General features: G+C 34.6%; 1 protein-coding gene and 1 long non-coding RNA gene across 3 annotated transcripts; one reads left to right on the plus strand and one right to left on the minus strand.

Annotated features, from left to right (window-relative positions):
* Window positions 1–1,034: 1,034 nt before the first annotated feature.
* olfm1a (olfactomedin 1a) lies at window positions 1,035–21,294 on the minus strand. 2 transcript variants are annotated; one of them, XM_081367177.1, is made up of 6 exons: window positions 21,169–21,294; window positions 16,591–16,740; window positions 16,305–16,460; window positions 14,055–14,274; window positions 9,172–9,278; window positions 1,035–1,896 (listed from the first exon to the last, which is right to left on the minus strand). In XM_081367177.1, the coding sequence occupies exons 1-6, from the start codon at window positions 21,232–21,234 to the stop codon at window positions 1,222–1,224; spliced, it is 1,374 nt and encodes a 457-aa protein (XP_081223303.1). In that variant the 5' UTR covers window positions 21,235–21,294; the 3' UTR covers window positions 1,035–1,221. The 2 variants fall into 2 exon arrangements, with proteins under 2 accessions (XP_081223303.1, XP_081223302.1); XM_081367176.1 differs by lacking the exon at window positions 21,169–21,294 and adding an exon at window positions 18,486–18,782.
* LOC308691684 lies at window positions 3,269–7,817 on the plus strand. Its single transcript, XR_014030273.1, has 5 exons — window positions 3,269–3,401; window positions 4,174–4,530; window positions 4,605–4,671; window positions 5,915–6,080; window positions 6,516–7,817. It is a non-coding gene; the product is annotated as an uncharacterized lncRNA (long non-coding RNA).
* Window positions 21,295–27,261: the final 5,967 nt, after the last annotated feature.

Consider the following 27,261-nt stretch of genomic DNA (forward strand, 5'->3'; position numbering starts at 1 on the left):
TTTCTTTATTTATAGAACTTTATTTTGGAGACTGTCATTTGATCTACACATATCTGGCTCATGATTTAATTTGCTTCAGGCAAGAAGTGTAAAATAAAGACTGGCTTTATTGATATGAATCACATTGCAAGTACACCACAGACGCAAGCATAACAGTTTTAGATGACGCCATCTATTTCTTCTAACTAAGATAGCTGACACATGAATCTGTCTTGAAATACAATCATAGAATAATACCCTGTAAAGACATTTTTTTTTCACATTGTCTTTTGACACCTTTTTTGTATATATATATATATATATATATATATATACTAATTGACTTCTTTTTCTTACAATCCATCCTACTAATTAAGAGTCACTTTATAAACACAAATTTAGAAAAAAAGATAACCCATAACAAAAGATACAGCAAAAATGAAACATGGCAGGAAGCATAGCGAACCCATTACTAATCTAATCTCTTTTTCACATTCAAGGGTCATATTACTGCAAAAAAAAAAAAAAAAAAAAAAAAAAAACATACAATCATGTGAATTGTAGTGCTAAAAAATGCTCATGCAAATGTTTGCGAAGATCAGAAACTACATACAGTCACAACAGCACACTGCAGTTTTTTAACAGATTGCCTCCAACAGTCAGTGCCTTCGGTTCTTTAGTTGATGTTAAATAGTTTTGATTGCTCTTAATACAAAGGACATAACTGGGTAACTTAATGACATCTTTCTTTCATCAAGCTTCTCTGCCCCCTACTATAATTGAATCATGTTCGTAAGCTGTACAAGTATACTGTGTATATATATATATATATATATATATATATATATATATATATATATATATATATATATATATATATATGTGTGTTATTTTTGTTTTAAGAATAAATCTATCTAGATTTTGTTCAATTTATGCTTAATACTAGAAAAACGCTTATTATCGTACGCAATTTTGCTTAATCATGTTTCGACATTTTTAAATGTACAATAAGATAAAATACTAATTAATAAAATTTTCTTTTTTTAGCAGTGAAAATTCAAACATAATCATCTAAGGAGAGCTTAAAAAAAGAGACTTTTTGGCAGCTGTTCATTATGTTGCCGTTAACTATTACTTTTGATACGCCTTCTTTTATTGAACAATCATCAGGCATTACTCTAATTTTCAGTAATAAATTCCCTCAGTGCTACTGTATAGCTCAGACGGATGGAGAATGCCACTTTAGAGTTCCTCAGAGCGAATGAGGTGGAACAAGGTGACGTTATACAGCACCTGGTGTCCATTGTTCCATGCATACAGAGCTCTGTCTCTAGGGTTATAATCCAGCATGGAGATATGGGAATACTTGTTCTGTAATGGGATGTCGATATATTCATAAGTAGAGGAGTTGGTATGGAAAGCATAGTAGACCTTTGTCCCTCCCGAGTATCCGTTGGTGACATAAAGCGTCCCGCAGATCATGAAAGCCTCGCCTGCGCTCCTCTTTGGGTGGTTGGTGGTGTAGCTTTTGATGATCTGCAGGGTTGATGGGTTGAGCTTGCTGATGATAATGTTTCCAGCATTTTGATTGGTGGCATACACGGCCCAAAGCCCACCTTCGTCCACCATTAGGTCAATGTCGGAGTGACCACCCCAGGAATAGTGGTAGCGGTTGTTGAAGCCGGCGTAATCCAGCTGACCAGACTTGCTGATGGTGGCTGTCTTAAAGTCGAATTTGATGATGGTGTTGCTTTGGAACTTATTGAAGTAGATGGAGCCGTTGTAGACCACCTGTCCTGTGCCCGACCAGGGGTGAGGAAGTCGATGCGAGGTGAAGTTGTCCGAATACATGAAGTCGGCCATGGACTTGTATTCCCGGACAAAGCGATTGTTGTGGTAACCGTCCATGTACCACACCTGGTGGTGGAACAATGAATGAGCATCAGTGTCCTAACTATTAATTTATTCAAAAATGCATTACAAATGCATACAGTTACTCATGCTATAGTGAGCAGGTTTTTAATTTCTGAAAGTGTTCTGGGTAAAAAAATGTCAGGGTGAGAAAACTGTCATGATATGAAAGGTCCTGGAAAGTCTCATTAAAAGAATTAAATTCTTGAAGAACACCTTATTAAACACTTTGGTATAGTTTTTTTAATTATTATTATAAGCAAAAATTATATTTTTTTATTAAAAATTATTAAATGGCTTCACTGGATTTCATTTTTGAAAATTGAGACCAAATAGCCAAGTCATATGGAGAGACCAAAATGCATCAACATATGAAACCATATGAAACAAAAGACCCTCATGACTGTGTAAAAATCAATAAGCCTCTTAAATTATCAGAAAATATGACCTTTCTGTGACAAGGCAAAGTGAGTTCAGGTTGTAAAATGTCATGTGGTATAAAAAATAATGACATTAATGAATTAATAAATATGAATTATTAATTATTTATGAATTATTTATAAATTAATAATTATATTTGTTAAAAAGCTTTTAATTAAAGTATAATTATGTTTATTTTAATGTGTACACTCACATGTATTCAAGTTTTAAGGAAAATACGTTATTACTTCGTACTTAATGTTTACAACCCATGATATTCATTTGGCTTGTCACATGTGATTTTTTTCCTTTTCTTTATTGTGGACAATCTTATGTCATTGATCCCTTCACAGTCAAGGTCAGCATGTAACCTGAGTCCTTAGGACTGGTCTGTCTGTTTTTTTTACTTGCCTATATTAGCATATCCCTGCAGTGAACCTATTTCCTAAAACCCAATCTTTAAAACAAGCACATTTTAAAACGGTCTGACCCTGAAATATATGAAAGCTGCACTGTTAAAAATTGCTGTAGTTTTTACAGTAAATATTTACAATAGACTACTGTATTTTAAAATTTACAGTATTACTGTATTTTGCCATGTGGGAGCATGCATGTTCCTATGACTTGTGGAAACATGCTTACCGGTATGCAGTAAATGCTACTGGATATCACGCATATACCACTGTAATTTATTTTATTTATTTATGTTTTAAGAAAAAAAAAACGGTTGCAAAAGTTTTTGCTTCACAAGTCAATAACACTAAAGTAATAGTCAACTGTAATAAATACAGCCTTTTTTTAGCGAATTATTTACACCATTTAAACTCTGACATTTGATTATATAACGTACACCTCTAGTACTTTAAAACTGTTGGCTTTTAAAAAAACTCCCATGATTAAACAACGACATCGGCGTAGCGCAGTGCGTGTGATGTCATTTCGTCAATCGTCATCTTCAGTGGACATCTTGGGGGACCGTTGGGACTTTCCACGCGCTGCATCATCATCACCACTCAATTTTCGCGCTCACCTCATGCACGCTAAGTTTACCGAAGGAGGACGAGGACCTCGAATGAGAGTGAGACGACGAGGTGTGTAACGCTAGTAATTCATGCTTTAGTAGTGTAAACGTGAAATCCTGTTACATCCACAATATATTAACTATTATTTTTTTTATTTTTTTTTGTGACGTTTCAAAATTGATAATCTAGATTATTTGTCCAATTTTATGATACTGAATTTGCTTGATGAGTCCAGACACAGATGAACGATTAAGTTAGCTGGCTAACGTTAACTGTTATATTTTCTTCACCGTGAAAGTGTGGCCGTGCTGTCATTTTATATTAGTGCTACATTTTTGTTAACTGTTCGGTATAAAATGATTTTACATTGTTGTTGGTAGTAACGTTAGACATGTAAGCTTTTAAACATTGCAATTAAATTGTGTAGGTTTTATGCAACTAAATAGTGTTTAACTTGACTGCCAAGCCATTAGCTAATGTAATAGCACGTTTTTGTTCGATTTAAGATGGTGTAATTAAGTATTTTTTTGTTTTATTTTTATGTTAATATTATTTGTAAGGGTGCTTGGTATTCATATTTGTAATTTAGTTGTTAAATAGAAAGTAGTGTAAACGTGACATTGGTATTTGCTGTGCACATGCTTTATTGCTGTGCATTTATTAGCTTGTGAAGGGTTTTTTTTTTTTTTTTTTGGGCAGTTGAACATGTTCTGTCACTTTTGTAATAATGAGAGCAGTACAATCCTGAGTTTTGTGCAGCATGTGAAATTGCATAGAAATGTGCATAAATCAGGATTTAGATGTGGTGTACCTGATTGCCCACATATTTTGTCTCTCTCAGTAAATTTCTTCTGAAGGAATGTCTGGAGCCGATAGAGGAGAACTTCACAAGTTGATGGAGGTCACATATTACCGTCAGCGCCACCTCCACCACTGTCTGAACTAAAGAACTCATGGCCTTACCTGTTTTGTCTGAAGGGGATCTTTTTACATTTCCAATTGCTTACTGAAAATCATGGAGAGCATTGAAGGGAAAGGAAAGAGGATTCTAAGATTTTTTCAAGAAAAGCCAACAAACAATGTGGTGTGTGCTGTTCTGTCGAAGTATCAAGAGGGAAATTCTATGGTCCTGTGCATCTTGCAACTCTTAATGGCCCATTTTAAAGAGAGAACAGAATCCCTTATAATTGAAGCTGATGTAAGTATAACATTTAGATTTTTAATGTGTTAAAGATTTCATTGAAATGCTAAATTAATTTTTGTTTTTCTTAGGCAGCAGCAACTTCAGCCGACATGGAAAGAGAGGGATTACCGGATTCACCCGCACTGATCATCCAAGGTTTTTTGCTTTACTTTGTGTCTGTGTCTCCATCATATAAACTTTTCTTTGCTCTCTAGCTTTTAAATGGATAACTGTTTGTCCTGTACTGTTTTTTTTCTTCTCACTTTAATGGCCATTTTAAAAATACAATTTTGCCTCCTCTGTTCCTGTATTCTATTTCACAATTCTATTCTCATTCCTATATTCCTTCCATAGTTAGCTCTCTCTGTGCCCTGTTTTTTTTTTTTATCTCTGAACCATTCTCTCTCATTAGTAACAAAAATCCTTATTAGTAACATTAATCTTCATTGTAAATCCATAGTTTATAGTGTCTTTATCTAAAAATAAAAAATTACATCATGATTTACTCACCCACAAGCCATCCCAGGTGTATATGACTTTTCTCTTTCAGACAAATGCAATCAGTTATTTTAAAGAATGTCCTGGCTCTTCCAAGCTTTATAATGGCAGTGAATGGAGGATGAGATTTTAAAGCTCTAAAAAGTGCATCATCCATCATAAAAGTAATCCAGGAAAAAGTAACTCCAGGGGGTAAATAAAGGCCCTCTGAAGCGAAGCAATGTGTTTGTGTAAGTAAAATATACATTGTTAAACAAAAGTCGACTTATGCCAAAAGAAAGTAACTCCTGACATGATGTATAGTGTAAGCTTTAACGCCTCTCGTGGTTCAAACAAATAGGGCTGTGTAACAAACTTAAGGTCTTCTCTTATATCGATTCGAAATCCTCAGAAATTTGTCTTTAAAAATTATTGTTTTAGACTTCTAATTCGAGTCTTTTTTTTTTTTGCTCTATCCTCTGCACTTACGTGTTCTTCGTTGCGTCAGGTCAGAGTTCACTCTTTCGCCATAAATATGCTGAAAGCTAGATATTTTAATTTAAATGGTTTTAAATATGGATATTTTTCTTAAACAAATGCATCGCTTCACTTCAGAAGGCCTGAGTCATGTGGAGTACTTTTATGATCGATGGATGCACTTTTTGGGCTTCAAAATCTTGGCCGTCATTCACTACCATTATAAAGCTTGGAAGAGCTAGGACATTTTTTTAATATAACTCCGATTGCAATTGTCTGAAAGAAGAAAGTAATTTACTCCTATGATAGCGTGAGTAAATCATGGTAATTTTCACTTCATTTCATTCTTTTCAGACTATCCCTTTATCATGAGCTACCCATGAACCATACTTTTACAACACTTATTAATCTATGCTCTGCCGTATTTTATTTTTATTTTTTATAGGTGAATCCATGACCCCAAGCAAGTGGATGTCAGTCGAAAGGGAAGTTGTCCTGGGCCCATTTTCAGAGTCATTTGTTGAGGGCCTGGCAGCGTTGTTTGCGACCTATTACAACTTAAATCTTGCTTATCAGGATGACGCTGCATGCACGCTGGAATTTATTCAGAGGTATTTCAGAGCATAAAATCTTACTCTATATTTATTGTGGACTTTCAAATTTTCTTGACTTTTTTTTTTTTTAGGTTTTCAATTTAGGATAGTTTATCAGGATTAGATATTTTATGGAAAAGTTTTCAAATGAACAAAAAAAAAATTTGCTAACCACACACTGAATAGAGAATTATTTTCATGAATAACTAAATCTAAAATTACTAAAATTAAATCTGTATAATAATGATATAATCTGTACATTTTGTTTATTGCAAACATGGAAGGCTAAATATTTTTATATTAAAATTTTGGATAAAATTAAATATGACCCTAACTCTTCATTAATTGAAATTAAATGTAATTTATGAGTTGTCTGACAAATTTTGTATTTAATTGTTTAAGTGTATACTGTTTTTTTGATAATTGGATGTTGTGTGTTTTTTTTTTCCACAGAGGACTTGTGGGCATTAACCTGGAAACTGGATCAAAAGTTGCTGCTGGAAACAAGAAAATGCATGAAATGAACCCATATGTATGCACACTGTTACGGAAACTATGGACTTTGAATGGCTTGCCATTTAAACAAAAGTATTCCAATGGAATTGATACAAGAGACTCTGACCTGATTTCCAAGTTCATGATTGATGTTCAATACATTCTTGCCTTTTTTTATGGATTTGGCAAATTAAAGGTAGGCACAGTTCAAACCATTTCTTTTGTTTATGACTGAAGTTCAGTCACACTTTAGGGATGTGTGCCCTGTATAGTTGATACTTAAAGGATTAGTTCACCTCAAAATGAAAATTTCCTGATAATTTACTCATCCCAATGCCATTCAAGATGTTCATGTCTTTCTTTCTTCAGTGGAAAATAAAGTTTTTTGAGGAAACCATTTCAGGATTTGTATCCACACAATGGATTTCAATCGCAACCAATATGTTGAAGTCCAAATCAATGCAGTTTCAAAGGGCTTTGAAGTGCTTCAAACGGCTCTGCACGATCCCAGCTGAGAAATGGGGTTTTATCTAGCGAAACGATCTGTAATTTTCTAAATAAAATAAAAATGTATATACTTTTTAACCACAATTGTTCGTCTTGTGCTGGTCTGCTACGCGCCATGCATTACGTCATCACGTTGGAAAGGTCACGGGTCACGTCATCGGTCTAAGTTATTTGTCTGTGTATTCCGGTTCAAAAAGGTAGGGAAGGGCGAAAAATGTATCTAATTTTCTCCTCCAACTTCAAAATCGTCCGACATTTTTGTTTTAGTTTTTTCGTGACCTTTCCAATGTGATGAAGTAATACGTAGCGCATCTCGGAGATGGTACAAGATGTGCATTTGTGGTTAAAAAGTATATATTATTTTTTTAATGACCAACAGTTTCGCTATACAAGACCCTATTCCTCAGCTGGGATCGTGCAGAGCCGTTTGAAGCACTTCAAAGCCCTTTGAAACTGCATTGATTTGGACTTCAACATGTTGGTTGCGATTGAAATCCATTGTGTGGATACAAATCCTGAAATGTTTTCCTCAAAAAACGTTATTTATTTTCCACTGAAGAAAGAAAGACATGAACATCTTGAATGGCATTGGGATGAGTAAATTATCAGGAAATTTTCATTTTGAGGTGAAATAATCCTTTAAGTGCCGCTGTTCTCAGTGGTTCTTTCCAAGGCTAAAGCCTTTCATTTAATCTCCATTTTTGTTTCTCCCAATATATTTTGGAATCTGGTGCTTATGTTAAATAGCCATTATTGCACAATAAATTTGTTATATTAATGAAAACCTGTTATTGTGAGTTTTATTTGACAAAGGCTGAAACTTACAGCAAACGTACACACAAAGCAGTGAAAAATCTCAAATGTAGTTAGTGAATTGAATTCCACAGCAAATGCTCTAATTTACTGTAAAATGTATAGCAGTACATGTAAGTTCATTGTTGCTCTTGTAATTTCACTTGCATTCACAAACATTATTTCGACTGTAATTTTAGTTACAGCTGTAAAAACAATTTTACAGCATATATAAGGCAGTGTGCTGTGTTTTTTACGGTACAATTGTAGTTAATGATTTACAGTGCTCTTGTAAATTTTACAGTCTTACTGGCAACCAAAGTTGCCAGTAAGTTACTGTAAATTTTACAGTACAATTGTAGTTAATGATTTACAGGACTCTTGTAAATTTTACAGTACAATTGTAGGTAATGATTTACAGGACTCTTGTAAATTTTACAGTACAATTGTAGTTAATGATTTACAGGACTCTTGTAAATTTTACAGTCTTACTGGCAACCAAAGTTGCCAGTAAGTTACTGTAAATTCTACAGTAAATTTTTTACAGTGTGCACTCTAAGGCTATCAGAGGCTTCACTCAAGGGCAACTCTCTGACCCTTCATCAATCATTTAAGGCTCAGACAGATCTGCAGGCCAGATGCCTTTCTGTTTCTGGGCTTTTCTACTGGATCGATCCATCTCAAAGGGGCTAAAAACTCCACAGCTTCACCTTCAGCCATCCTCTTTGAAGTTGTTGCATTAATATATGATGGGATCATGGATTAGTTGTCAAGCAACTTACTTGCTATACTGACATCTAACCAAGATGGATGTGTTAGATTTGTTCAAGAAATTGGAGAAAGACAGAAAGCTTGTAAAGGCAGGGAACTAAAATTGTCTTACACGATTTTTGGTTTTAGCACAGACTACTAAAGTATATGTGAGAACAAAGATATGAAATCAACAGCAATATACCAACGCTTGTGTGTGGGAAACACTGACACAGGAATTAACAGACATCATTCAGCTCTTACTGGGAATGACTTCGCTGCCACACTAATGAAATCTTGCAAGATTTACACCTATCATTTGCATCTTAATGTGTGCTGGTAATTTAATAAACCACACTCTTGGCATGTTTGCAAGAAAATACACTGCAGGGATAAAAAGAGTGCTGATAAGACGAAGTCAAATACATTTTAGCCAAGAAAAACACTTAAACAAAAGAAAGCCAGTTGTGATTAAAATGAGGGGTGTGAAGTGATCAAGGCTATTTTCTCCTACACAAAAATCCAAATGGATTGAGTTAAGACAGTAAAGATTTGATGAACTCACCCTCGTATCACCGTCAGGGGCAAGCGGATCCGTCATCCAGGATCCATATCTTGATCCAGATGTCTTCATGGTTATAGCATCACTTATTCCTGTCAGCTTCCCACAAGCTGGTAATAACAGTAAAAAATAAATATTATTTTCATCAAAACATTTTTTATCATTTAATCACCCTCATGTAGTTCCAAACCTGTTACAGTGTAACTATACATTTAAATACTAATTAACTGATGTACTTAATGTACTTATTGGGTTAGCGTTTAGGATTAGGGTGTGTTTTAGGGTTAGATGCATGTATTTATAGTAATTACTTTAGTAACTACATGTAACGTGTAAGAAGGACACTGTACAATAAAGTGTTACCGACAATTTTTTTCTTCAGTAGAACACAAAAGGAAATATTTGGAAGAGTTTTTATGCTGCTCTTTTCCATGCAATGAAAGTGAATGGTGACAAAAGGCTGTCAAGCTCCAACAATATCAAATCAAAAATGTGTGCTATATAAGTTCAGTTAAGACAGTAAAGATTTGATGAATTCGCCCATATCACCATCAGGGGAAATTTTAAGTTATTCACTGATAATATTCTATTGTGCGTCGGGATGTATCACATCAGGTTTGACGTCAGTGACACCAAACGTCATTGGTTCTCATGTGTCTCGTAATGTGATATGCCACATTTGAAATTCAAATTGCATATTCAAATTGCCTGAATGACTTGGAATACAGTGCATGAGTTTGGACTACTGTAATGTTACTTTTATGGTGCTTTTTGTCATTTCTGGAGCTTGACAGCCTTTGTCACCATTTTCTTTCATTGCGTAAAAAAGAGCAACATGAACATCCAGTCTAGCATTTCTTAGAAAAAAATGAATATAGAGTTGTAATGACATGAGGGTGAGTAAACGATGAAAGAATTTTCATTCTTGGTGAACTCTTCTATTTCCTTTAACATGTTGCTCCTTTGCTTTCTTATGGGAGAGCGAAATGCTGTTAAACTTCAATGTTCTGCACTGGTAAATGGGCTTGTGGTGGATGGGGGAGGCGTTGGAGTTCCTGTCATATTCTGCCGTGTGTTAGGCACTCAGGCAGAAGTTTGCAGGCATCAGTGAACCTCTCATGCTCTCTGTTTTGACACAGTGTCAGACAGATGCACTGGAGCATAACTTCTATAGACGTCTGCAGTGTTGTAAGCGTCCTCACAAGGAAGCGTGTTCTTCTCTCATTTATATACTTTTTCTGTCACTCTATGTCTTTCAGAGAACTGATGCTGTATCCCTTTCTCTCACTTTCTCTTTCTCTCTCTGGTTGTGTTGTTCTGGCAGTTCATTGAATAGCAACTGCTTTTAAAGGAAAAGTACATTTATAGATACTCCTCTGTTTCCCCATGATATTTTTACAATATTCTGTTCTTGACACTGAAATGTGATCATTGTGATGCTTTATATAAAACCTCACTGGAGCCAGTTCTGGTGAAAGAACTGTTTTAAATGTCACTGACCTGGATATCTGGTGTCATTACATGGCTCTCCAGAATACTTGATTCTGATTGGTCAATCACTGAAATATAATGACACTAAACTGTATGTCTGATATTTTTCAAGTCTCTTGTTTCCCTTTGTGCTCTCTTTCATCTTACATAATAAAAACTCCCTCAATATTTCATGTTCATGTATTTATTTGTTTGGTGAGTCAGCCAGTCATTGTCACAAAATAAACCCTTTCAGGATGATAAAAAACCCTTCTGCTTTACGTCTGGGTTTATTTTGCGATCGTGACCAGCCGACTGTCCATAATCTCTTATTTATTTTATATTGTGCTCTTCTTTCAAATGACAAAACAGTGGGCTATATTATATGTTTTAAAAAATACAAGCTTTGGCATAAAATTATTGCAATCAAATAATACTGATTTACCCTACATTAAATTCACTGCAAAGCCCTTGAACAGACTGACCTCTATACGATTACTCATAATCTGCTAATATTGACCTGTGCAATTCCATAATCCTTTTGGGATTGAATGAGTTGTGATTTACTCACCCAATTCTCTGTTCCAAAACCTGAATTCAAAGATATTGTATGACACACAATATTCAGTAAGTACCAGCCTGACTAATTGTCTCAGCACAGGCGGTCAGTCTTTCCACCAGACCCGATGGCCAAATGTGACCCTGGATCACAAAACCAGTCACATGTCGCACGGGTATATTTGTGGCAATAGCCAAAAATACATTGTATGGGTCAAAATTATCGATTTTTCTTTTAGGCCAAAAATCATTAGGATATTGAGTAAAGATCATGTTCCATGTAGATTTCTTTTTTAATTTCCTACCATAAAGATATAGAACATTTATTTTTGTGAGTGAATGCAGCAAAATCATGAACATAAATGGACAACTTTAAAGGCCATTTTCTCAATGTTTCGATTTTTTTGCACCTTCAGATTCCAGATTTTCAAATAGTTTTATCTCGGCCAAATATTGTTCTATGCTAACAAACCATACATCAATGGAAAGCTTATATATTCTGCTTTCAGGTGATATATAAATCTCAATTTCAGAAAATTGACCCATGTGACTGGTTTTGTGGTCCAGGGTCACAAATGTTAGTTGAATTTATGTTAGTGTATTTAGGAGATAAATAACAAAGTACCTTTTCTAGGATTGCAAAGCAATGGTAGAAACTGAATATACTGTGGATTGAAGGCTGGGATCTTTAGTGCTCATGATTGCTGACTGTTGATGCAATTATGTTGAAATATACAGCAAGCATCACCGAGTTCACAGCCCTACATCGCTAATGTGAGACTGCTGCTCTGCATAGATAACATGTTTGTGTAATTTTCCCACATATTTACATAATGCCATAGCATTAAATGTTGCCAACCCATCCCAAGTTTTCTTCTGCTAAATCTACTATGCTATGCATAATGGAATGCCATTGGATACATAATCGGTTAGAGAAGCTTAGCAGAAACCCATTACTAGTTTTAATGTATTAATAACTCTTTGCGTTGACTTGGTGATTTTATCCAAGCAACCAACTGAATGGATCATTTATGGCACAACATATGCACCTTAATAAATGGAATTGGAAATGGTTGACATTTTTCAATCAAGATTTTAGATTAAATTTTACATATGTATGTAAATACAACATAATATACCATATAACGTTCAAGCAATTTTTTTTTTGGGGGGGGGGGGGTGGACATCATACTTATATTCAGCAAAGATGCATTAGATTAATCGAAAGTTACAGTTAACAAAAATATATATTTTCAAATAAATGCTGTTCTTTTTAACTTTTTATTCATCAAAAAATCCTGAAAATAATGTATCACGTCACAGTTACAAAAATATTAAGCAGCAAAACTGTTTTCAACATTGTATAATATAATATAATATAATATAATATAATATAATATAATATAATATAATATAATATAATATAATAAAGCCTTTCAATTAATATGACCTATTACAGGTATTATAATTATAGAATAATTGGAAATGGTTTAACGTTGTTTTTGATTAATCATATTGCAGGACACTGTTAAAAATGCTTGACATTTTATGGTAAACAATCACAAAATAGTTGCTTCTCTCAAAACACTATTGACTACAATTAAGGCCATCTCATTTATATTGTACTGGTGAACAAATTATCAGTGTTTTTTTTTTCATCCAGTAATTTAACTCCCTTGTGTAACGCAGCATTAGAAATTCATGCAGCCAGGAGATTACTGTACTGGGAATAGCAATCTTTCAATAAAATCCCATGATCATATTTAGATGGCTCTCTTTATCACTGCATGTAGCTTTTGGCTCAGTTGAAAACTCAAGAGTGCAGCTCTTTTTTGGGGGGGTGGGGGGGGGTATTTATTGTTAAGCACTAAACCCAGCATGCTGTCCTCCTTTAATCAATCAAAGTAAGGCTGCATTTGCATTATGCATGAGTAATAAATCTGTTATTCATCTGAATCTAAAATAAATGCTCCAAAAAGAAGAGCAATTCTCTATTGTTACTTCTGACCTATATTCCAATGTATGAATAGTTATTAATATTTCTGTGAAAAACGTACATTTTGCTTTCGGATAAAATCATTTGATGTCCATTCAACTGAGGATTTGTCTATAAATCAGAGACGTGTCAAAGACTGTGTCCTGTCATACTGATTTTGATAATGTTATTTAATTTACCTGTAAAGTCACTATGAATTCATGCCATGGCTCAGGTGGACCCAAAGGCATTTGTCAGAGTAGAGATCAGCACAGCAGCTTCTCATTAGTCATGTCTGTGTCTAACATCCATATGAGATCCATTCCTCATTTTAGAATAAGGCAACATCTGATTCTGCTGCTACTGTCTGTATCAGATTAGCTATGCTGAGATACAGCATTTCAAACAGGGAAAATGACAGGGATAAAGGAAGGACCAGCGCACATGTTGTGTTGTTTAGATTCAGCATGCTAATGCCTCCAAGCAGCACAGTAAATTACCGTGTTTTGCTCAAAATCATCATTCACAGAGTCAGGACCATTGCATCTGAAGGAAAGTATCTTGACTTGCATTAACAAAAACATATTAAGGCTAGATTATTAGCTATATTTACTTAGAAAGTGGTGTGCCTTTATTTATGCACGTTTTAACTTTTTTTTAAAAAAAGACTGTATAAAAGCAACACCAATATATTTTTTCTAGCTGCTTTTACTGGGCTGTTCAAATCGTAATAAAAAAAATGTAAATAGAGAAAAATCTTATTTTCATGCATGCTAAAGTGTGTGTGTTATAACAACAAATTGTTCTTCTTGTGCACAGTCGTATGCAATATTATGAAATGAAATATAAAGGTTGTTTGTGTTTGTGCTCAAACTCATCCTACCTAATTTTTGCATGCATGCACGAAGCCTCTCCTCAAGATTAGACACCCTGTTGTGAAGCTCCTCGTAGTCAAAGGCCCCGATCTCCTCCTGCAGTTCATTTAGCACTGATGTCAGATTCTTGACCTCCTCTTTAAACTGCATTACCAATTTTGCATCGGCCTTGTATTCCTCCAACACTGGTATCATTGGCCTAAGTTCCTCCATTTTCGCTTTTATGGCCTGTAAGGTTAAAATAGGCTTGGTTCAGTAGGCATGCGTGTAACGATTGTGTCCAAACACCTGTCTTGCCCTGCACTTGCCCTCTCTGCCTACTCTATCACGATTTCTGAGTGTGTCTAACAGATGTAGAGTTCAACATGGCATAAAACAAGTTCTCAGTACACCAGCAAAAATTTGAAAAAACTCTCTTTATTTTCCAGTGTTTAAAATGCAAGGTGTCGAAGGTTACATGCTTCACATACAACAATAGTTTCTCTTGTTTCAAAATATCCAAATGTGCATAAACAAATCTGAATTAGGAAAAGACATGGAGAAGATGTCATAACATAAGAAAATCTACTCAAGGAAGGCTGCAATAGTGGCATGCACAAAAAGAGCGCACACAGAATTCAAAGTTGCTTTATATTTAAAATAAACTGAATGATGCGATCAGTTGACCAGCTGAGGATTACAATGGGATTGAACTTGTTCTTCAGTCTCTGCAGCTTTGATTTAATTCATAAAGTTAGCCCTGCAAGCAAGAAAATAAAATTGTGTTGAATAGCTAACTCGCTAGCCTTTCTAATACACACATTTTCACAGATACAGCTGTATGTACAGAAATAATGCAACACATTTTATATGAAAAATAATTAAACAGGATGAACTGACACACAAATGCATGCTTGAAATTATTTGCAGATGTGCAAATAATCATGACGGTTTATGCCCAAGTCTACGCACATAGATGAGGACATAGATTAAGATATGTACACACACTACCATTCAAAAAGTCAAGAGCTAGTTAAAACGTGTTTCTATATTTTTAAAAGAAGTCTCTTAGAAGAAAAACTAATATAGTAAAACAGTTACACTGTGAAATTTTATAATTTAAAATAACTATTATTTTATATATTTATACAGTATATAGAAACATTTCTTATTATTATCAGTCGTGCTGCTTAATTTTGTTGAGAAAATGGTGATAAAATAAATTCAAAATTTGTTGATGAATAGAAAGTTCAAGAGAAAAGCATTTATTTGAAATAGAAAATCTTTTGTAATATTTGAAATGTCATACTGTAAATAAATATTATATTGTACTGGGATCATAAAGTGCAAAATAATCTTCGTCCAAACAAAGAAAATGCATTTCCCATGTCCTTTGATTCCACTTATCAAATTCATTCTTTATGGTTTCCTACTTCAGCTGAAATGCCATGCTTATATATATGCTCTGTGTATACCTGAACTTCTGAGAGTGAACGGCGCTATGTAGGCTCTGCTATAAAGATCATGATGGTGTATACGATGACCTTTTCCAGTGATTGCATCCAAATATTTGATGCTTTCATGTAATAAATGTTTAAAGGTCAAGCCTTAAAATGTTTTGAGTAGTTTTCTTACTTGGCAAATGAAAAAGAGGTGCTGCCAACACTGGCCTTCTGAGCTGCGTGATTTGTGTGCACATTCCTGACCATAATATTCAGTTTAACAAAAACAAAATGTCCAATGCACTATTGTTTTTTAAGACTTTGAATGGCTAGATGATGCTGAAGGAGCTAAAAGATTGTGCTAGACAGATCTATAAAATCTATGCCACTTTGGGAGCCGGATACACACTACAAATTGCAATGCGCACCAAATCACTGCGCCTCCATTTCGAAAAATAGCAACAGCCTCATTAGCATGCAGATGCAATTGATATCAGGCAGCTAACAATACCTAAGATGGAAAATGAATCATGTTTTGTAATTCACTTGTGGGGAAAATGCCTGTGTCATCCACTCAGGAGGAGAAATCATTCATCACAAATATCCTGAGCTCACTTGGCATGAAGATATACAGAAAATGAATATGCTCAGTTGTTTTCTCAAAGATTGATTAGTTAATGTAATGTTAAAGGCCAGTGTTGGGAGCGGAATTAAATAAGTGAGTTAACCTTTTTGTAAATGGGAAACATTGAATGCGGTTATGAATTAACTATGACATTTACAAATGGAATAACCACAGTGAAGAAAATTTGGATGAGTTCATATATTTCTACACACCTTGTATTGCTTTGCGATATTCTGCTTGTGGCTTTCCTCCACCTGTTTGAACTTAGATTCCAGGCCTTTCAACTGCACCTCCATTCTTTGCACATACTCCAGGTCTTTCTGGGTCCTCTGGTCAAGACTCTGGATGGACTGAGTCATATTCTGGACCTGAAAGAGAACATAAGAGACGAGTAATAAGCCATGTGCTGGCTGGGTGACAACCCTGCCGAAAAGATCTATGACAGTAGATTATTCTGACAGTAGGGTGTTGTGTGTGTGGATTATTTTCAAAGGTTACTTTTTCCAGGAGCTGTCTCAGTTGTTTGGTCCTGGCGTCCCGTGAACACATGGTCTGCTGAGGAGCCACAACAGTGCACACACACCTGCCCTCACTGTCTTGCGCTGAGCTGTACACCTGCCACGACTCCTCAGGGTTAGCAGGCAGCACCTGGACAAGGGGCAAAACAAAGAGGAAAAAAGGTCAGTTCTTATGTTTCTTATGTTATGTCTTAATGTTTACGTTGCAGTAATCTTACATTTAATCAATCATGTGTTTCTTTAAACACTTGGTGACAGTGGTTTATGGAATGTCGCTTTTGTCAATTCTGCTGAAGTAAATATGTCACCAAGGTAATGTTATTTAGCTGGCTGATACAGATGAAGATTTTGTGATTGTAAGAACGACTTGCTAATCTTGGAAGCGTGAGTTTTATTCAAAATGAGATAAAAATGATAAACAAATCAGTAATGTGTCACACTGTATGCAACTGTTTTCCAGCAAAAGTGTTTATAAAGTGTAGGCTATAACTTAACAAAATAATATATGATAATTTGTGGCAGGACTAAGGAAACTTATTATTGAGCCAAGCTACAGTATCTATTCTCTCTCCCTCTCCCTCTCTCTCTCTCTCTCTCTCTCTCTCTCTCTCATTTTGTTTCTCCTTGTCCATCAAGAGAAGAGTGCATTAGCGGTCAATATACTGACAAAATACAGTTTTCGAAGGATTTTCATAATTGATGCTTTGATGTGAAATGGTCTTTTCTTGAAGGAGATTTTATGACCCAGTGGTTTTACATAAAAGAGCCATCTGGAAGAGTGAGCGTTTTCCGTATGTCTTGCCCTAATCCTGAGTAATCTAATGAATAATCCATATTCAAAACCAATGCGGACAGAAAGCACTTTTTATTAAATCTAAGGAACATCTTTGTAAATCTGCTACTAATGCTGAATTCAGATTAAAATACAATCTATTGTTTTTTATTGTGTGAGGACAGAGCTTACCACAATATCAAAATAGTAAAGGCATACATTTAAAAAAAAATATATAGAAAAGAGAGTATCTTTGTCTTGCTCACAAATAACTGATTTAAATAATATAGATTTCAACAGCATTTATATGTGACTCATAACAATTACAAACCCAAGACTACAAACCCACTCAAAGTCAATAAAGTGAAATATGTCTAATGTCTTTAAAAAAAAAAAAATACACACACACAAAACTAATGATAATGCATGTGTTCAAACAGTGTCAAAAAATGTGTTCTTTTTTTGTCATTGTAGGCTATTGTTTGCCACCTTTTTGTGTTTCTACATTGATTTGTGCATTGACATAAAAGATGAATAGGCACTGTACAGTTAAAGTCATGCAACCCCATTGGATAATTGAGGTCTGTGACTGAGATTAAATTCTAAACAATACAAATTATTATACAATATTAAATATAGCAACAATTCCACTAATGCACAAAATCTGAATCAACATTAAACACTTATATAGTTGCACACTGAAACTCTCCTTATAAAAAGTATATGGCGGTACCACTAGGTAATGATATCACCAGGTAAATATACTTCAATCTACAGTAGCCTACTTAAGAATACCATATTCATATTATGGTATATGTTACTCTAATGAACAGTAGTTAAAAGAATACTATGCACCATGTATAAAACATTATATTGGCATAGTCTACAAAAATAAAAATTACGTTTTTTTTTTCGTTTGTTCTTTTTAATAGAGTTGGAATATATTTTTTTTAACCGAATTACATAATTTTTCCATTTTTAAACATGCATTATTCAAATAGCATAACCATTTGTAACATATAAATAATATAAATGGTTTTCTTTTTTTTTTGCAGCTCATATTGTCTAAATTGAACATGAACAAAGAGAATAAGGAAACTCACGCCAGTGCTCCGGTCCGGCACACCCGGAGGTGCCACGCTTAATTTGGTGCTATTCAGACCAACTAGAGAGGGCAACGTTTGCGACATCCAGTTGGTGATCATCGCCATCGTGCTGAGCACTACTCCAATTTTCAGCAAAGGCACCGACATCTCTGCTCTTCTCTTTCCCAGTAACCTTCATTATACACTTTCCAGTAGAGAACTGTTCTGATAACCTGCGCTACTGACAGAGGTGATGTGCTTTTGTAAAGCACTCAGTGTAAATGAATTCATCTCGGACGCTTCTGCTGCTCGCACCTATACTATACTGAACTTTAGAATCACGCAAGCTCTCTCGGTTTATAAGCAGAGTGATGTGCTGTCTCCCTTCTTCACGCGAATAACGAACGACGGCAGTTCAGCAGGCGATCTCATCTCTCTGGTTGCGTGCCCCCGCCCACCCAGTATTGGTGAAAAATTCATAAATATCACAAACCTCCCCCTGGCGCTCGACGCACGAACGAAATCACTGAACATGTAGCCTACAAAGTTTTCCTTAGTATCACACACTGACAGCTATACTTAAAACAGTTAATAGACAAAATGCACTCTGCTCCTAAATAGCCTTACTGTAAGAGGAGCCTCCCATTGATGCAGAGAGTGATGTCTTAATAAGTAGCCTAATTAACTAAATATTTAAAAAGTGTATTATGAAACAACGTTGCAGTATGCATCGAAGTTGGATAACGGACTACAATTTTTTCCAGAATATGTGCTAAATAGACGCTTGCGAACAGAACGCGCGTTCGCCTGTGGCAACAGTTTTTTGCTTTTGCTTTTGCTTTGTTATAAATGTACATAACAGACATACACACAAAGGGGCAAATGTGCTGGAGGCAATACAAATTGGTTTACTCGAGAATTAAAGTCGACTCCGTTGAATAATTTGAGCGCTGTGTAATAGTGCGACTCATCGGTGTAATAATAACGATTACTTGTACCGCGACTCTCTACGGTAGGCTAGTACACAGTAGGCATAGCCTACACACAATTTATGCTAGATATGCTAGACACATTATTTATTCTAGATAAATATAAAGTTACTAGGATTGTTAAGCATGTAATTAAACTCTAAAATATCAGCAGATTAAAAAGATAACTCATTTATGAGTCACTTCTGAACAGGGGAATTTTAAAAGGATAGCTGACCAATTGTCTCTCAGCTTGTCATGATATTATTTGACCAAAAGAGGGCAGTACAGATTTCCTTCTCATTTTTAACATTTTGACAAGTTCCAATCAGACGCCCACCACCCCCTTGCCCAGCATATAGATTTTTTTTTTTTTTTTTTTTTTTTTAATAAAACATCTTTGGTTTGTACTAGGCTACATATATACATCATAGACATGTTCCTAATGAACTGGTGACAAATAGCACTCACAGCCAGACATTTTAAACAGATTTAATGTAAGAACATCCTTTTCCTCTATATCGTCTTCATTTTTCTATTTGGTTTTGGCTAGCAATATTTGTTTTCACCTGCACTAACACAAAAGGGGGAATACCTGATAGGTCACTGATTTACACATGAGAAATGTCCTTCCTGTGCAGGTCAACCATATTCACGAACGTTTTGAGCAAATTTATAAAATAATAATGTGCAAATCAACTTATTGTGATTAAAGATATGGTCTAAAATAACGCTTTACTTCTGAATGTATTAACATGCTGTAATATGAAGTGCTTCTAACTCCATAATATAATAATTGGAAACAATGTCAATTTTGTATCAACCTGCATTATTATCAAATGAAACAGAAGCTTTTTTTTCTTCTTCAGTGATTTGTAATTTGGGGCAGATTACAAATCATGGCACAGGGCACTTAGTTTCAGACAACTGATTCAATTAAATGAATCATACAATAAATCACAGTTCATAAAGGAACACAATATTAGCATGTTTTCTTAATAGCTTGTAGCGTTAAGGTGAAATAATAATAATAAGAAGAAGAAAGCCCCATGAAAGACAAAAACAAACACAGAACAGCCTATGAGATTATAGAAAAGAGGCTAAATAATTTTTCTGTACATAAAAGCAAATGACCTTGCCCCTCCAGTATAGCTTTTTCCATTTGATTAAATCACCAACAGTGTAAAATGTCAAAGGCGTAAGAAATGACAGTTACTGAAGAGAAAGCATCAATGAGTGTGGAGAAAGCAATTTGCTCGCTATTTCTGTCTTCAAAGTGAGATTGTAGAGTGTCAGAGACAATCACAGTGTGGATAATGAGAAAAAACTGCACAAGCCCTGGAGTGTTTTATCTTGAATAGGAATCATCATACAAATGATACAATGATACTGACGATCACTCACACACACAGAGAATTTACTGCTTCCAAGAGGCATTTATCTTTAAATGCTAAAACTGTCAACTATTACTATGAAAACACATTCATTATCATGCACAATAACCTACATAAAAGTTACTATAAAATAACCCCTCTAGCCATGTGGTACGAAGGCTCTATACGAGAAACCCCGCTGTGATTTTCTTAAATGAGGTTTATCAAATCAGTCTATCCCGATCTCTGCTGCCCAATAGTTTAATCTGCACTTATGATAATACATGAAACCGGCTTATTTTGAGCATATCTGCCTAATTAGCCCGAGATGTGCGCTGAAAATGGCGTTTATAAACCTACTTGGGTGAGTTCAGTGCCCATCAGTACAAGGAGGGTGAGACTCAGGAGCTTGCTTGCAGGCTGCATCTTCTGCTGCCGATGCCACCTTATCCGAAGATATCACATGCAGAGCTGTTTTCAGTCCAGTTGTCCGGCTCTCTATTAGATGCTCCTCTTGAAATTGCGTAAAGGCTATGTTTTAATTCAGCGCCAAAATAATGGGAAAATAAGATTGGAATGGGTTACAGATGCGTCTCTTTGCATATTTATCTCATCTCAGCTCCTCGACGCCTCCTCGTCCTCTTTCTTCCTGGACCACCGATCCGATCGCGAATGTAGGGGTGTGCACGAAAGCGGCGAAAATATTACTTCATCACTGGACAAACTTGGCTTGGTTAATACGAGAGGGAAGGTGTGGGCAGGAAATTTGAGAAGCGGGGCCAAGCAGTGGTGCTGTACCGGATGTGACACGGACTGGAGTGGGAAATTCAAGAAACGTATTCAGAGGGACATGAGCAGCGCGCGCGCAGCGTGAGAAGCTGAGTGGAGAGCGCGCACTTGATCTGCCATCACTGTTGGACATGAGCTCTCAGTGCGGGTGAGAAACAGCGCAGTTCACAGCAGAAGTGCCAGGGTTTCACTAAAGGATAATGAAAAGAGTGGCGAGGTTGCCATGGAGACTCCTCCTTGGGTATCCCTGGTAAAAAAAAATATATATATATATATATATATATATATATATATATATATATATATATATATATATATATATATATATATATATATATGTTAAGTATTTGAGTACTTGCAGCCAGACTAATTTAGTATAGTCTACTTCAAGTGTGTTAATGATTAGTTAACTTGAAGTGTGCTATTTTGAAACAACTAATTTTGTACTAAGTATGTTTTAGTTGTAATTAAATTGTAGTAAATCATAACTGTGTAAAGTGTATTTAGTGTACTTTTGTGTGCTAAATTGGAACAACTTCAAGTATACTTACAGTAGCATATTTTATGCCTGTGTAGGGACTAATTACATGCTTGATTAGTGATATTAAAGTGTACTTTATTGTTGTTACAAGTACATTACAAATTCATTACAAGTCTTCAAAACATACAAGCAATATACCATATATATATATGTGTATATATATGTATATATATATATATATATATATATATATATATATATATATATATATATATATATATATATATATATATATATATATATTGGCCGTTTTTGCCTTTTATTATGATAGGACAGTAGCTAGACAGGAAGTGAGGTGGGAGAGAGAGGTGGGACGGGATCAGGAAAGCATCACAATACAATTTTCTGAAAAAATAGAAATAAAAGTTACGGAAAAACAATGTGCAGATTAAGTGAATAATGCATTCTTTACAAATGTAGGCCTACAAACGGCTGAACCAAAGAAACAGAAGAGTTTGAATATCACATCTTCATCTTCAAGTGGACCATCACTTCTTTGAGTACAACTCATTTTCTGCAACTGAGGGCTTGTGGTTCAGACACTGTAGTATTTGAAGAGTGCTTTATCACAGGATCTGGAAAAGGCAAGAAGAATTTATATAAAATTAACCAATGATTAACATTTTTGTATCCATGTTTGAATATATGTTATGTATAATAATTTGCATAGAAATGCATTAGAATTCCGTTGACTTCTAAGTTTTCCTTTTTTAAGCTTTGACTATATCCTCATCAAGCTGGACCTGAGTGTCCATTTTTATCCTCTTGTCTGTCGTCACTATACAGCACTCTATGAGTTACATTGAACATGAGATTAGAAGAAGCCCAACACAATTTACAGTGAGCAAAGTTCAATCAGAAAATAGTTATTTGCAGCAATAAAGCAACCTGAGTATTAGAGGGTATGCTGTACATTGGTAATTGTGGTTTATTTAAACCTAGGGCATTTCCCATGAACGTGTCTATTGTGGTCATGCATGCACTCTCTTCACCTCTGTTGCAAAGATTTAAGGAAATTAGAAGTTGTGCAAAATATTGTATGCCAGGACAACTAAGACAAGTGCACTTGCAGCTTGCAGATTACCTATTAATTGTCATTTAAGTGAAATTACTGAACTTAAATATACGAGCTTGATAAAAATGATCATTCTAGAATAAAATTTCAGATGGCACTTAGGCTTTTGCATCTGAACTCTATACCAATACAGCTGTAGGGGTACACAAACTAAAGTGGGGCTAGTTGTAACACACATGGTTTAAAACTTTCCACACATGCCAGCATGACGAAACTTAGTGTACATACTAGTTGCCATATCAACAATGAAACAATATCACTGAACATTTATTTAACCACAGCAAAAGTAAATTTCTTAAGTACATTTTTCATCTCTGTTTTTTGTACTTATTTAAAATTAGACAAATCTGATATTATTTTAATCTCCTATCTGTTATTTAACAGTTAATATAGTTATTTAATGCTGATTTAACCAGCAGAAAACATTCTCCAGGTTTAAATCCCAGTTGCGCAGATGGGGCACGTTTGTAACGCTGCGTTACAATGTGCCCCTAAAAATGTTTGTAATTTTAACAGTAAAAAACTTTAAAAAGCAACGGAAAAGAAATGTTAATTGCTTAACAGTATGTACCCTTACTATATACAGTGAAAAACTGTAATAGCTCTCACGGGACATTTCATGTAATTTTACAGTAATATACTGTTAAATGCACGGATTTTGGAAGCACTGTAAAAAAAAAAACTTACCGTTGCATTTACCGTACCTTACCGTAAAAAATACGGTAGCAATTTTTTTTTTACTAATTTTACAAAGTTTTACATCATCGAACTAAAAATTACGGTAAAAAACTGGCAGCTGGTTGCCAGTACTTTACCGTAAAAAATACGGTATAAATATTTATGTTTTACGGCATTTAACTAAAGTTTATGGTTAAAATCTGGCAGCTGGTTGCAAGCGATTTACCGTAAAAAATATGGTAGTAATATTTTAGGTTTTACGGCAGTGATCTAAATATTACGGAAAAAAAACTGGCAGCTGTGGTTGCCAGTGCTTTACCATAAAAAATACAGTAGTAATATTTTAGGTTTTATGGCATTGAACTTCAGTTTATGTTAAAAAAAAAAAAACTGCCAGCTGTGGTTTCCTGTAATTTAAAAAATATTGTATTACAAACCAGTTTGTCATAATAAAAGTTATTATTGAGAATTACCAGAGGTTCAGACGTTGATGTTTTATTGAAAATAATAAAGTTTGAAGTTACCATTATGGAGATGAGTGTTTGCTGTAGTTGGGCTCTTGACCCTTGACTTTCTAACTTTAGATTTACTCTGATTGCCTTAACTGTGTGTTTATTTAACACAAACGTTATGGCATGAAAACCAGAGAGAAAATGTGACCAGGTGTTGTTGGCAGGTTAATGATGACATAGTCGTCATGTAGTGGCCTGATTCACTGATCTCATAAAGAGTCTTATCTCTCACTTTATGAGCAAAGTTATAATGTTAATATTTTTCACATTTATGAGTATAATATCTCTGTGACCCCACATGTGAGCCAGCAGTGACCAACAGATAATCTAAAGAACTTTAGAAATACATGGTGTAGAAAAAAGATTTTGAACTACTGCACGATTTAAACCAACACAGACATCAAGAATCAGCGTATGAATCTCAACAACGATGACAATCAACAAAATAATCAGATAAAACTCTGAACATCACAAAACAAGCTACTAAAAAGCTGCAACAAAAACAACATCAAAAATAAAAGCAGATATAATAATAGAAGAAAATACTAGGGCAATTCAGCTTAATTTATTCCTGCTGCAATGCATGCTGGGAGATACTGATGAGTTTTGATTGAAGGCTACATCAAGTGCACTGCACTTTTATCATCACCGTTGTTGAGACTCATATGCTGATTCTTGATCTATGTGTGTGTCTGAAAGATATAGTAGTTCAAACCTTTATTGTGCACAATGTTTTAAAAATTCTTCAGATTATCACAACATGGATCACATGCTGTAGAATCATAGGGCTACTACAATCAATAACGTAAAATTAATGACACATACAGTATAATCAAAGATAAGACTATATATAAATTACATTATATACATTTGGGCTTTATATTACATCATATATTGTTTATGAATGTTTATGGCATTATTTGGAGTCATGCGTGTGTCACCATGATGGTGTTTTGTATTTGTGTGTATGACACTATGCACCTTCTTAATATTAACATGTTCCTCAGTTTGTGGAAACTAATGGTGTACTTTAAATCATCATGTGCTTTTCTTTTTTTACCACCTGTATTATTATGATGGTTATCAGTATATTAAAAAGATAAAAAGCAGACTTTAATACTTTAGTGAAATTGAATGATAACATTTATCGGTTTATGAAATATAAGGGTTGTCCTGTGAAAACTAAAAGGTTACAACTGTATTTTTTATGGTAAAGTACTGGGAACCTCAGCTGATGTGTTTTTTACCACACATTTAAATCCTGCTGATGTGTGTTTTTTTTTTTTTTTTTTTTTTTTTTTCAAAGTAAGGTTGCTACCATATTTGTTACGGTAAAATACTGGCAACCAAGCTGACGTTTTTTTACCGTAAATTTCAGTTTTTTTTTTACATTGTGTTTTTTTGCCCGTAAATTTAAATCCCGTAAAACATAAAATGTTGCCACCATATTTTTTACGGTAAAATACTGGCAACCACAGCTGCCAGTTTTTTACCGTAAATTTCACAGTTTTTTTTTATAGTGTATTAGAACTATGCTATTCTATTCTAGACCTTAATAAATTATATTGAGAAACCATGAGGAAAGGTGAATAAAGACTGAGAGTCAATGATCAGAAATGATTAATTATTATTATGTTTTTAACTATGCTGTATAGCTATGTTTCGTGATGTGTTTTTTGTCAAACTCAAAAATTTGTTTATTTTTAATTATTAAAAAATGCCATTATTTTATATGAAAAAGTTAATAATTGTATTTTATTAACAAAATATTTTAGTTTGTCTTGTATATTTCTTTGATTGGATCAGATAACATTTTGATCTGTCATATGGTAATGTTACAATGCACCCCTCACATGTTACAACATCCCCCACCTATGGGGCATGTTGTCACATTTCACTTCCATTCTTTTGGGATAAATCAAGAAAAAAGTATACACTGTATGAATAAAACAAAAGCACATAATTGTACTAGACGTGTCTATAAATACTAAAAATAAATACTCTAAACCCCAAGTGAATTTGCACTGAGTAAATCAAAAAGTGTTAGGTTGTACCCCGCTCTCCCCCTACTTGCCTTGGAGTAAATATTTCATAAGCACAACAAATATCCTATAAAAGTTGTTTTATAGCCTAAGCAACATACCAAACAAATTCAGGACATTAAAGTTTCAACATTCTAATTTAATCAATAGAAACAACCTTAAATGCCACCGTTAAGGTTTCTCCATTTACTGACAGTAATTGACTCACCCAAAAGAGCGATAGGCTAAATGTCATCACCATGGTGGCCTTAAGAAGCACAACAGTCTAGAGTAAACTCCTCGAATTAAAGGTCGAATTAACACCTGCTGTTGCAGTACTATAACAAACAGAATGTTCAAACAGTCTTTGTTTGAAGACTACTTTTTAAATTTACATATGCAAATATTTAATAATTCTTTTTTTTTTTTCATGCCAAGGAACCCCATGGTGGATAGAGGTGCATTCACATGTCCTAATTACCTATAACGATTATATCATTATAATGATTCTGAACTGTAAAAAAAACAACTTGTAATTAAAACGTAAAATTCTGAACTGTAAAAAAACCTTGTAATTAAAACATGTAAACCCGTAATTTTCTGAGAGCTACGACTACCCGTGCCACCTTATCACTGCAGATTTAAAGGAGTAGTTCACTTTAAAAAGAAAATTACCCCATGATTTACTCACCCTCAAGCCTTAAAGGGATAGTTCACTTTGAAATTAAATTTTGGTATGTTTTAGCTTACCTCAAGGGCATCAGATATGTAGGTGTCTTTTTTTCCGCAGTAGTTTCAATTTGGATATTTTTAGGTCAAACCGTTCTTGTCTGTCAG

The sequence above is a fragment of the Scardinius erythrophthalmus genome (genome assembly GCF_964197995.2).
Source record: "Scardinius erythrophthalmus genome assembly, chromosome: 5".
NCBI lineage: Eukaryota > Metazoa > Chordata > Actinopteri > Cypriniformes > Leuciscidae > Scardinius > Scardinius erythrophthalmus.

Coding starts and splice junctions, on each gene's coding strand:
- olfm1a (XM_081367176.1), bottom strand. CDS start 18,635: ATGTCGGTGCCTTTGCTGAAAATTGGAGTAGTGCTCAGCACGATGGCG. Junction 16,741..18,485: donor TGCCGGACCGGAGCACTGGC/GTGAGTTTCCTT, acceptor CCCCTTGTCCAG/GTGCTGCCTGCTAACCCTGA. Junction 9,279..14,054: donor TGCATGCATGCAAAAATTAG/GTAGGATGAGTT, acceptor TGTTATTACCAG/CTTGTGGGAAGCTGACAGGA.